The 13,465-nt window shown below is 43.4% G+C and overlaps 1 protein-coding gene across 2 annotated transcripts in view; it reads left to right on the forward strand.

Annotated features, from left to right (window-relative positions):
• The window catches only part of LOC144768360 (serine/threonine-protein phosphatase 4 regulatory subunit 1-like), a 393,513-nt gene extending 380,371 nt beyond the window's left edge, over window positions 1-13,142 (forward strand). For both annotated transcript variants that reach the window (XM_078651958.1, XM_078651957.1), the window contains 3 exons: window positions 2,775-2,909; window positions 9,948-10,089; window positions 10,874-13,142. In XM_078651958.1, coding sequence (XP_078508084.1) covers window positions 2,775-2,909; window positions 9,948-10,089; window positions 10,874-11,019 — 423 coding nt within the window. In that variant the 3' untranslated portion in view covers window positions 11,020-13,142. The remainder of the gene's footprint in view (window positions 1-2,774; window positions 2,910-9,947; window positions 10,090-10,873) is intronic.
• The last annotated feature ends 323 nt before the right edge of the window (window positions 13,143-13,465 follow it).

Below are 13,465 nucleotides of genomic sequence, written 5' to 3' on the forward strand. Positions count from 1 at the left end.
GACATCTAGGGCTGCCAGAGGACTGCATGTTCATCCTAAAAGAGGCAAGGCGGCCCTCCACAAGACATTCTTATGCATGCAAGTGGAAGCGATTCTATATGTGGTGTATACAGAATAATCATAATCCAGTACAATGTCAGGAAGAAGCAGTTCTTCCTTATTTGTTATATCTGGCTAAAGCAGGTTTAAAGTTTAATTCCATCAAGGTGCACCTAGCTGCTATAACAGCTTATAGGCGGTCACCTTCTCAAACATCGTTTTTCCAGTTACCATCAGTCAAGGACTTCCTGCAAGGGTTGAAAAAAGTTTACTCTCCAGTGCGTCCTCCTCCTCCCTGGGAATTGAACCTGGTGCTATCAAAGCTAATGGGTCCTCCTTTCGAACCCATTCATAGAGCTACTTTACAGCATCTTTCATGGAAAGCAGCGTTTTTGGTGGCAATCACATCAGCTCGCAGGGTAAGCGAGATTCAAGCTCTCCGTTCCTCTGAGCCCTATACGGTGTTCCATTTGAATAGAGTGGTGCTACGGACGCATCCATCTTTTCTTCCTAAAGTGGTGTCAGATTTTCATGTAAATCAGACCATTTCTCTGCCCACTTTCTTTCCCAATCCCTCTACTCCAGCTGAGAGGGCTCTGCATTCTCTAGACCTGAAAAGAGTTTTAAAATTCTATCTAGATAGGTCTAAGGGTATTCGTCATTCTGATCATCTCTTTGTTAACTATGGATCGATCAGGACAGGTCATGCTGCCTCGAAACGTTCTATTTCTAGATGGATCGTTTCATGTATTAAACTTGCTTACCAACTAGCGCAGAAGCTCCTGGGGTATTCTCCCAAAGCGCATTCCACCAGAGGGAGAACTGCGACTGCGGCTTTCCTCAATAATGTACCCATATCTGAGATTTGTAAGGCGGCGACCTGGCAGTCCGTCCATACATTTACCAGACATTACTGTCTTGATTCTGACACAAGAGCAGATACCCAGGTAGGCCAGGCCTCCTTGCAGAATCTGTTTAACAGCTAAGTTGGGCTGTTATGATTGGTCTTTTTAAGTTGGGTCATGTACTTCTCATTTACCTGCAGGTGGTTGATGGGCTTGCTATTCTATTCAGTGCTTATGACTATTGATGAGGATCCCCTGGAAGAGAAGGATAAGTTACTTACCTGTAATCCTAGTTCTCTTCCAGGGGTATCCTCATCAAAGTCATAAGCACACCCACCCGCCTCCCCAACTAATTGAGAGATGTACGTCTCTGACTTGTGGTTTAGCCCTGACTTCAGGGTTAAGCAAAGAACAACTGACCTAACTGTCACCCCTGAGGCATGATGGGAAGCCTGGGGTCATGGCTGCCTTAAAGGCACGGTGCCAGTTTTTAACTGAAAATGCTTTGTTTCTGTGTTATTCACTTTTCAATGCAGCCTATGGCTGACAGTCTTTTATGGGCAATTTTCAAGATTTATGAGTGCTTTTACTCATTAAAACACAAAGTTCAAGGACTATTTGACCTAATGTGTTTTTATTTCCTTTCTAATTGCTGTACATATACAAGTGTTTACATTGTCTAACCTTGGTTTTAAAGCTGCATTGGTGTGAGAAAAATTATATATGTATTTACATATATTTGGAGCGAGATATGTGTTTTTTACATATATATTTTTATATTGTTTCCGGGGTCCCGCACATGGGTGGGAATATTCAGTTCTTATGACTTTGATGAGGATACCCCTGGAAGAGAACTAGGATTACAGGTAAGTAACTTATCCTTCCGGTCCAGGGAAGACATGACTTGGCAGTTTGGTCTGGACTGTTCCCATGAGGCACAGGGTCAAGTCTGATTTGCATATGGCCATGTCTGAACTGGGGTGGTGTGGTGAGCAAAATAACGATGGATTAAACACAGATCTGTGACTGGGGTGAATGCTTTGCCAATGTGCAACATTCCGTCCATCATCTGGTGTGTTTTGCTGTTTACACTATGTGGGAAGGGTATGCCCAGACGTGGGTCCCGTGCTTACTACGCCACTGGAGTCAAGCTATCCTGGCTGATGACGGCTGATAGCCAGAAACTGGTCCTAGGATGCTTGATTTCGGTCCAGGGAAGACATGGCTTGGCAGTTCGGGCTGGACTGGTTCCATGAGGCACTGGGTCAAGACTGATCTGCATATGGCCAAGTCTGAACTGGGGTGGCGCATTGAGAAAAATAACGATGGATTAAACCCAGATCTGTGACTGGGGGTGAATGTTTTGCCAATGTGCAAATTCCGTCCATCATCTTGTGTGTTTTACCCTATTAATCGTCAGTCTGAAATGGCTAGTGAGATTTTTCAGTAGCTTATGCCGGTAGCAGCTTGCGGTTACGGCTGCAGCCTGAAATACTCAACCTCCCTTAAAATTATTTGCACACCTGCTGTGATGTGTCAAAAGGAGTGGTAACAATACCGGTGTCTGAGGAAATGCGGGTGACAGCTTTTTTGCCGATATCTAGAGTATTTGGTCGCTTGTATCCATCCTGCCTTCCTGGAGCACCTTGCCCAAAGGGGATGTATGGAGCTGGCTGTGAATTCCTTTGGTACCTGCCCAGGGGGGGAAAAACATCCAAATTAAATATTTGATTTAGGACTTTCTTCAGTAGAGGTGGTAGTTGATGCTGAGCCTTAACTTGTGGTTGTGCTTATTGTCAATATGTGCTCAAAATGCGTGTTTTGTTGTTGTTTTTTTTTTAAATTGGAAAATGACTTCACTTTACATGCATGTTATTACCATTCTCGCAGGTTGTAGAAATACTTCAGAAATTCTATGCAAACAATGAAAATGAACTTGGGATTAATTTCATCAACGAACTTATTGTGAGATTTCGACACTGCTCTAAGTGGGTTGGAAGACAAGCTTTTGCCTTCATTTGTCAGGTCAGTATTTAAATGCATGCTCCTTTTTTAAAAGACCAGAGCAACCGATGTGGACTATATCCGATTTCTATTATATCATATTTTTAATTCCCAGTATGTTGTTTGTTTTTCTAAGACTATTTACCATCATGCTCTCTTCCCCTTACAGTGGTGCCCTAAATCAGATTTCAAGGACCTTGCCAAATGTCATTTTGAATACAATGTTTTTATTAAGATTTCCAAAAAACACATATCCGACATACAGCAGAGATAATGTTTCTCACAATAGCGCAGCAGTCGTTATCCGTGGGCCCTTCAAATAGGTTTTGGCGCGAGTCAGGGTTTCATGTTCAGCCAGAAAACGTTTTATCATGCCTCTTTACTTTTTTTGTATGTTTCCCCATTAGCATGTTGCTTGTTCTGTGGCATCACTAAGTAGGTCTGACTTGTGCCCTAATGGTCCACGTCCTTGATCTCCCCACACCGCAGGTTTGTCTTCCTCCAGCCTTCAGTCACAGTGCTTGAAACAATTTGTTGCACTGTGGGTCTGCAGCATTCTGGAGTATGATTTCTTCATATAGGAAGTCTTGGTATTCCATTCCTACACTCAATGGAATACCCTCCCTCTCTGGGTGTGACCTAATGCAGCACAATAGTGTTGTTCCAGAGATTTGCCTAAAACTATATTGCCTTTAATGTGGACTTGCTGAACAGTCATATTGTGTGTGTTTCCAGGTAGTGGATAGGAGAGAGTAGGCACCACTTGTTTGTACCCCCCCCCCCTCCCCCAGTGTAAACCTTGCAGATAACTGGTCATTGATGCTCATCCCTTCCACTGAGTCTCTATAGAAATTCAAGGTCAAAATTCATGCTCTTCAGAAGCCGTGAATTGAAGCCCCTCTCTTCTGAACAAACCCTTTCTCAGCATCTGACACAGGTATCAATAAGAAGCCTTTGATGTTTTACAGCTAGCTGAGGTAGTTATTGAAACTTCAAAATCCAATTAACATTTCCACCTCCCAAATTAATTTCATATTTCCCTATTCTAAGTCCCCACTAATCCTGTTTGTGTTCCAAAGTAGCGTGCTACCTGCCGAAAAGGGCTTTGTCACCTCATTGGGGAAAGCAAGCTCTATATCAATGCAAACCTTTCCCTCTTCTATATTTTTTCAATCCAAATACAAACTCACATGTCCACCACTCAAATTAATTTCATATCGCCGTATAGTAATTCACCAATAATCCTTTTTGGGTTCAGGCATAGTGTGCTACTCACCAAAAACGTGATTTGACGTCTCGTTGGGGGTGGTAGCACTATATAAATGCAATTGCATTTACAAGTAGACTAGCATACATCCAGTTGATCAGGGTTGAACCGAGTGACTTATCATCAGCTGTTTTTTTTACCTACGAACCTCATCTGGCATTTTTGTGTCTGTATTAGGAGAGAATGACATGATGCCCATTCAGTTTTTCTTTTTTCGCAAATCAGCCAGGAGTTTTACTTTTTTGCTTAGGTCCGAGGTGTTTCCAGAAAAGCCTCTTAAAGGACTGTGACAGAAACCCACTGCGACCTGGTGTCAGATCTCGTTGCATTCGATGTGTGCACTCTGACTTCAAGCATAATCTCTTACCACTATCTTTTCTCGAACTCCAGTGAATAAACAATGCACCTTAAAATACTGTATTAACTTGAACATTAATATTCATTGTTTCCAGTACCACAAGCTACAAAGCCTGCTATAATATTCCGTGAAAGTATTGACTATAGATTTACTCTCCAAAATGTCTGTCCTTGAGCATTCTTAATAACCGCTACCCAGCACGTCAGTTCATCTCTTCTGCTCACCACAGAGTGACCTTACATGCCTTGTTCCCCATGCCATCCAGGCAATATTGTGTCCCCCAATGTTTGGCCCATGTTGCTACTGTTTTTTGCTTGTAATATTCTTCCTTCATCCATTCCATCATCCGAAGTATCCTTTTCTTAACATCTTCCACGTAGCCCTTTACCCGAGACAGTAGTACATGCTCTGTCTGACGCCCCCCACGCCCTATCATTTCATTCTTGTTTGTCTAAGGAAATCCGTGGTGCATAGCCCCCCCCCTAAGGAGTCACTCTTTTGTCAAGTATTCTCCCAGATGCAAATGCTTCACCATCTCTGGATTCCTTGAATTTAATGCATTCCGTGTCCAAATTCCAATTCTTCTTCCTCTCGCCCCATCCATGTTCATGACCAGTGGGTGTTTGTCAGAAATACCTCTTTCAATGAACTCGATCTCCATTATGTGTTCTTCATTGGAAACGATGTAATGATGTGGTTTGTCCTGGACAGGGCTTGCGCCCTGGTAAAGTGTACTGCCTGTCATTGCATTTTGGATAAGGCAAATCTTTTTTTTTTTATTATCTTTTTACTGAATATAATAAACGAACAAACAGTTGGAAAATCACAAGTCATTGAGATATGGCATGATTGAGTACAATGTTTCACATGGGACATGGGACATTGAGTACAATGTTTCACATGGGACATAGAGCAAATACAGTAAACCGTGTCTATGATGGATCGAATACTTAGGGAGACAGGGTTTTATTGTCGATGGGGGCAGTTGGTGCGTAACAGTATCTCCTCTATAAGAGTTCCACTTAGCCCAAACTCGGGACCATTTTTGGGGGCACCCTCTTGCAACATAGACCGTTTTCTCATAGGCAGTAGGGGGTGCCAGTCCTCCCCATAGTTGAGTGATGTGTCTTTTGGCAACCGCAGCACCCAATGTGACCTACAACTTCTCCGCCCCTCCCAAATCAGTGGGTTCCCACACATTAAGGAGACATTGTTTGGCCTCAGGGCGGACAGATTTGTGCAGAACCTCACTCATGATCACATGTATCCCCCCTCCAATGCCTTTGAATTTTCTCACACTCCCAAAGAATGTGCATAAAAGTGGCTACCTGTCCACACCCCCGTCTGCAGCTTGAGTTTTTGCCCGCCCCATGCGGACCATCTGTAGGCCAGTGATGTAGATCTTGTGAAGAATCTTTAATTGTACCAAACGGAGATGTGCCGAGATCGGCACCTCCCTGGGGGAGGCCATCGCCCCCCTCCACTCCTCGCCGTCCAGCAGGAGACCTTCTGCCTCCCATGACACCCGCAGCTTGACCAGGGGATCCGACATGTTGTTTACAAGTTTTCTGTATGTTCGTGAGATTGCCCTCTGTGGGAGCAGTCCAACCAATAATCTATCCTCTAGGGGGGAGGAGTCTGGGAGGGGGGAGTCCCCATTAATGTCGGTGGTTAGGCGTGACGGATTTGTAATTAACAAAAAAACTCAGAATCTTTTAACTCTTATTGCTGTTGCAACCGGCTAAAACTGAGCATTTTACCTTTAACCCAGAGGTCGCCCACCCGGGAAATACCTATGAGGTCCCAGTTATCAAATCCCTTGGAGCCATGTAGACTGCCAAGTAGCTCCGAGTCCCACAGGGGTGTTGTAAGGGTAAGTCTACGATCACAACCTAAGCTCTTGTTGACTGCGTGCCACACTTGGACTGAATGGGAGGTAGGCCCAGGGATTGGCATAGAGGGCTCTATTAAACGTCCCACCCGGCAGCAGCCATCTATTCATGGCATAGCCTGGGTCACCCGGAGTCCGGTACATACCCTGGTTGATGTCTTCGAGGTGGGCCGTCCAATAGTATTTCTTTATGTCCGGTAGACTGATGCCGCCGTCGTACCAGTTGAGGGTTAGTTTGGGAAGTGCTAATCTCGGTCTTCCGTCCCACAGCAGTTGCCGCTGTAAGCCTTCGATCTGTTTAAAGTATTGCGCTGGAACTGGGACAGGATAGTTTTGCAAGGCATTGAGGAAGCAGGGCAGGGACCTCATCTTAAAAAGCGCGGCTCAGCCAAGCAGCGAAAGAGGGAGCGCCTTCCAGTGTGCAACGTCACGTCTCAGGCGCTGCAGGGGCGGGATCCGGTTTCTCTCATAGCGGAGCCCGTGGTCTGCGGTGACCAAGATCCCCAAATATCGGAATTCGTCTGATACCACCTGTATCGAACACCCCCTGGGGAGAGACGGATTCACACCAGAGAAGGTGTACAGGAGCGATTTATTCCAGTTGATGAAGTAGCCCGAGAATCTACCGAAGGATGTGAAGATGTCTAAGACACATCTGAGGGACTTTGCAGGGGGGGTCAAATATAAGAGGATGTTGTCTGCGTAGAGTGAGATACAGTCCTCCCACTCTGCCGACCACCACATACCACGTATGGCCAGGTCGCCCCGGATCCAGGACGCAAGGGTCTCCAAAGACCGGGCGAAAAGTCTGTTGCCCCAACCAAGCACAAAGGGCTTGGATCGTTTATTGTTAACCACCACCTGTGCGAGGGGTGCAGAGTAGAGGAGCCGAACCCAAGATATAAATTGCGGGCCAAATCCCAACTTGAGAAGTACTGCAAATAGGTAGGGCCATTCGAGAGTATCGAATGCCATGGAGGCATCTAAAGACAGGATTACCGCATTTTCTTGAATCGTTTCGGCCCGCCCCATCGCTCCGTGGACTCGTCGTAAGTTCAGAGTAGTATTACGGTGGGGCATGAAGCCAGATTGGTCTGGGTGTACCAGAGAACTAATCACTTGTGTTAGCCGGGTGGCTAGGAGTTTAGCGAGTATTTTTGGTTCGGCATTAATTAAGGAGATGGGTCTATAAAAGCACACCTGTCTTGTGGCTTACCTTCCTTAGGGATGACCACTATGGACGCCAACCTCTGGCCGGGTGTCAGTTCCCCAGCCCTCCTACTGTCCTCGAACATGGCCTTCAGGTGTGGGGCCAGGTTGTCTGGACGCAGTTTGTAGAGCTCAATGGGCAATCCATTGGGCCCCATTGCCTTCCCAGTTTTAAGGGCTCTGATCACTTGTGCGATCTGGATAAGGCAAATCTTAGTGCCTCTGCATGTCATTTCTACTCGATGAGTCCCACATCTTTCTGATCTGCACGATCTGTCCCCCTTTTCGCTTCATAATGCATTCAAGCCTCACTCCCACATATCACCACCCCCCTCCACCAGTTAACCCATGAGCGCCTCTACCAGCCTTCCAGCTCTTGCAAGAACGTCCTGAATAGTTGGTGGGCAAACACACTTTAAATTGTCAATATCTGCCCCTGCTCCACACAGTAATCCTAATTTAGCACTCCAGTGGGCTTGTGCATGTTTGGTGTGCTCTAAATGGCACATTTTTCCAGGCGAGTATCGCCTCTAACCCCCCTTGAAGAATACACCATGAATTAACTGCGCATAGTATGTTCTGTGTGCAACCTGGGTTTTGTTCAAAATTAAAGGTCTCTCGTGCCTACCCTCTGACAGTGTGAGCCACTGTTGCTCTTTCACTTTGGTACCTAAATCCATTGGGGTTACATGTCACAATTATTATCGTATTATCCTTCACTTGTCCATGATCAATCCACTTTCTTTCAACAGTTGCTCGTGTCTATCTTCCATGTGAACTAAAGTCTTACCTTTTACTCTATCCGTTTATTTTTTGCTCATTATTTTCCCCCTCATCTGGAAACAGTAAGTCACAGATGCATGGTTGCCATCATGTTGTCTCTCCTATTTCCCCTATCCTTTTTTAGAGCTCTGCGAACTCCCATTGTGTTTTGACTCTTGCAAAGCTTGTAAAGAACACCACTTGAAGTCAATGAATTAGTGGACTTTTTGATAAAAATCTGCACCTCGGTTTTGAGAATTTCCTGGTATATGGTTGTGCTGTCTTGGCAAGGTGGAGGTAATGGCAGCGTGCCTGTTTTGGGCTCAGGTGCTTGCGGAGGACAGGTAGCTACAGACTCCATGTACTCAACTGGTTGAAGTGCCTACAGTGTCAATACGGTACAAAAGGGGGTGGTGATGGACGGAGCATCTGAACCAGTCAAACACTCACACCCAGTCAACAGATCTGGGTTTAATCCATCACCGTTCTTTAGCCCACTCTGCCACCCCAGTTCAGACATGGCCATATGCAAATCAGTCTGACCCTGTGCCTCATGGGAACAGTCCAACCCGAACTGCCAAGCCTTCCCTGGACCGGAAACAAGCTTCCTAGGACCGGTTTCTGGCATTTCAGCCATTTTCATCCAGACTTGCTTGAATTCAGTGGTAAAGTGAGCAAGGGACTCACGTCTGAGCATACCCTGCCAACTTATGGCGAACAAAGCGGTACAAAAGGGGGTGGTGATGGACGGAGCATCTGAACCAATCAAACACTCGCACCCAGTCAACAGATCTGGGTTTAATCCGTCACCGTTCTTTAGCCCACTCTGCCACCCCAGTTGGCAGAGTGGGCCAGTTGCATATGGCCATGTCTGAACTGGGGTGGCAGAGTGGGCTAAAGAACGGTGATGGATTAAACCCAGATCTGTTGACTGGGTGTGAGTGTTTGATTGGTTCAGATGCTCCGTCCATCACCACCCCCTTTTGTACCGCTACAGTGTCAATACGAGCACAGATTGGTTATAGATGGCTGTGGAGAACTTACTACATGTGTAAATCCTAAATCCACTCCTTAAAGCACCCAAGCCTTTTCACTTAATTGCTATGGATTGGGTGATTCATTTCCATGCTCTTTACTCCTTGTTGCATGTGTCCTTTGGTAATTCTGTATTGTTATTGTCACCTACTGTCAGTTCTCCAAACATGCCATTGGTTCCATTCTAGGTTTATCCTGTTTGCAGATTGTCTCACTAGTACTTTTGAGATAAGACCTTTGTGGAAAACAGCTTGTAAATTGCTGTAGTAAGTGTAGTTGGGCGATTTCTTACTGGGTGTCCACACTAACACTTCATTTTAACTCTCCAAGCCCTCCAGAACGCTGGACCAACAAGCTATCAAAGAGAAGGCCCATTTGAAATCTACTTCTTCTGTACATGTTGCCATCACTGAACTTTATGAAAATCTGCATTATGAATAAAAGCATGTAGATGCATATTGTTTAGGACTGTCGAAAAGACGGTTTGCAGTATATATTTCCTGTCTGTATATATATTTATATATTTTCTTTTTGCAGGCTGTGGTGGAAGAAGAATGTATTCCTGCAGAACAGTTTGTAATGCACTTGCTGCCAAGTCTTCTAAGTCTTACGTCGGATCCCGTGCCCAATGTCAGAGTACTGTTAGCAAAAGCTTTGAAGCGTAGCCTGTTAGAAAAAGGTAAATGTGTTTTCCTTACTTCCTCCTCCTCCGCCAGACTGCAAGTTCAACACTAATTGTTCGAGTTAGGTTTTTATGTATTTGTGTATATCATTGTACAACAGACACAACTGATCTACTGTCTACATATGTGCTGATTTTATGTTGTGTGTGTCTCTGGGAGCCTGCCTTTTGAACGCTATTCTGAATGATAGATTTATGTGAACAGGACAATTTAATGAAACAATGGTGAATGGTCTCGGAAATTTGGAGTCTCTTTCTGATGTCTGCTGTGTAGTTTCATAAATTGGGCAGCTTGCAGAATCTTTTGAAGCTATTTGAGTGAACAAAGTGTTAGCAGTTGGATAACAACCTGTGTATTTTGAACCACGTAGTAACTTCAAGCACAGAGTAGATTAGAGATGGGGCGATGAGAAATTCAATTCTGTCTGTGATGGCAAAAATAGATTTCACTGGAACGGTAATTGATGAGGTGTGAAACCAAATAAGATCCAAGAAACGGTGTAGGTAAGAAGTATTTATTATTATTATTAACAGGTATTCCCAAAAAACCAGACTAAACTATCTCAAGTTTCTCAGAAAGCCCCCACATCAACATTCTAACCTGTACTCCCTTGGATTTTAGAAATTCCATGGGGCAGGGAACTATGATACAAAGGTGGGGGGTAACTGGGAATATACCAATTACCATAATTACTGATAAATGCAGATGTCATAAAAATGTGTGTGTATTTATATATAACAGGAATTGCAACAGTAATGTCATATATTTGTTTTTCTTCAGCTTACTTCACAAGCGTTGGCAATCCTCATCTGGAAGCGGTGGAAGGGGCTGTTTTAACCCTGCAGTCAGACAGAGACCAAGATGTTCGTTTTTTTGCAACCGCAGAACCAAAACAAAACAATACAGACACTAACTTCCTCCCATGAAAACCAAATGGACCTATCATAAACTTTCTACGCGCCGGCCCTCCATCAGCTAACATATTCCATGGACTGTGAACTTAACTGCTGCAGACTGTATACTCCATTTCTATAATACCATACTTTCAAGCTGGATCTGAAGAATCATTTATATATCGGGTCAGAGGGGGACCTCCTTAGTGAAAATTACATCATACGCATTTGATAATTTTATAATATGGCTTTTTTAAATCAGTTTGTTAGAAAATAAACTGTACAAAGGGGTTAGTTATGGGTGATGTGGCAGTTGAAAGCGATGGGAGTCTGTGTTCTGAATTGCTCATGTTTGTTTTTAAGCTGGGGGTGGGGCGGGTCTAGGCTTCTGCTGGTACATGTGTCCAGTCACACTCCCTCTCTTGTCTGAATAACTTGTTCCTCTTCTAAGCAGAACTATTTCCTACTTACTATGGACCTTGTTGTACTCTAACCTTTCTGAGCATGATTAGGTGATTTAATTGGCGGACTTGGTGGACTTCAGCCATTAACCACTTACCAACATATTTCTACTTCGGCTTTCTGTCACTATTTTATCAGCAGACTGCCACTCCAACTGCAACTATTGTAAGTTCCTCTAAAATGTACAGTACCTGTTGATGACATGACAAAACTGAGACAACTGCCCTATCTGCTTCTCCCACTATGTAAAGTTTACATGTCTCTGGCAAGGTTTTCACCGTTGAATTTATCTCGTTGATAGGAAGAGGGTTTAAGAAATCCTCAATGTGTTTCAAGTAGAGCAGTAGGGAAGCACATGTTCAGGTGTAAGACGTATGACCGCAGTGGTTTGGTAGATCGAAAGGTTTTCTTTTAATTTAAGATCCAGCCACCACACACGCCTATAGGTCCCGCCACACTGTAAAATGCACTTTACTGCATTCCTCGTATATTTATTCTAAAGGAATGAGCATGACACTGAGCTATGAACACCTCATCCCCCCTCATCCTCACCCCAAATCCTTGCACTTTTACCATACAAATTATTCCTCATGAGAAGTTAAGCTTTTTTCGTTTCCCACCACAATGCCACTTGAGTGTCATAATCTCACAACTGGTAGTGTACATCCCAAGTCCTACTTTTAATTTGCTGTGTCTTCCCTTTGTACAAGTTCAGTTTTATATTATTTCAGCAATAATAGATCACCCGTTCAATCATTACTATTCTTGTTGCAGCAATTGGTCTTTTTTCATGCCACGGACCTCTAAATGAATAAAAGGAAAGAGCAGCAGCTGTAGCAGAGTTTAGGCTAATGTTTTGCGGGTAGAATTGGTTGATTCAGAAGTCCACATATGGTAGTCTGCCCATGAATTTCTAAGCCTCTTTCATTCTTCTCTTTGGAAGAGATGCTTGTGTGTGTATAATACATGGAGAGAGGTACACCACAATATAGTTGTTGAATAAGGCAACTTATGATCAGATGAATTAAGAGTATATAGTAAGAGCTGTGAGTATTTCACTAGGAGGCAAATTGTGCCATATGCATAACGCCACTGAAGAAAAAGGCAAAATGTGTCAAATCCAGACAAATTTCAAAAGTATTTAAAGCCCGGAAAACGAACATTTCAAAAGTCTATGGTTCCCAAACTTTCTGAGCAATTCCTCCCGTTTCAAAGTGTAGCAACCATTCTTATCACAAAGATCTAGTACTGTATATACTTAAAAAGGAAAAAATAAGATCAGTAAAAATCTGGTTGACTTACAGTAATTTATGTTGATAAATATTTTTTTAAAACCTGTGGATGACCGCTATAAAGCAGTTTATTATAGACCCGAAGTGGCTTATTAGCTATAAGGTTAGTAAGCTCACTTCTCCTGGATGCACTTATACTCCATTTTTATTTTTTTATGGTTTTCTCGTTTTTTGAATTGTTATTGTTTTTAACAGTAAAACAAATGTACATATGTGAATATGCTCTGGAACTTTGCAAACAAAAAATGTTTTTTTTCACAATGTCTAAAACCTATATCACTGCAAGAGAATCTTACAACGCCAGGTAGTTAACACAGCAGCACTAACATTGACTGTGATGGGGTTTATATTAATTTACTCTCAATATGTATGTGATGGTTTAAAAAAAAAGATAAATGTTAACTTTTTCTGTTGTGGTTATTTTGCATGGTCCAATGAAAAAGATTTTGTTGCACGTGCGAGCAAATCAAAGTGCTGCTTGGTTTGCGGCATGCATTAATGTGGATCTAAGAGAGTACACCGTTGATTTCAGTTCTTCATCACTTTTTAATGGTATATGCCTGCATCGCGTTGTTCAGTACCTCTGTCCTTTAAATGCCCTATTGCAACATTAGTAGGAAATCCCCCTTTTTGTTCACTTGCTCTGTCTACTATCAAAATTCCAAGTTCACAAAACGTGGAGTAAGAATACAATTTTGGATGAAGAAAATTACAATGTAGAAAGT

Source organism: Lissotriton helveticus, chromosome 7 (genome assembly GCF_964261635.1).
Source record: "Lissotriton helveticus chromosome 7, aLisHel1.1, whole genome shotgun sequence".
NCBI lineage: Eukaryota > Metazoa > Chordata > Amphibia > Caudata > Salamandridae > Lissotriton > Lissotriton helveticus.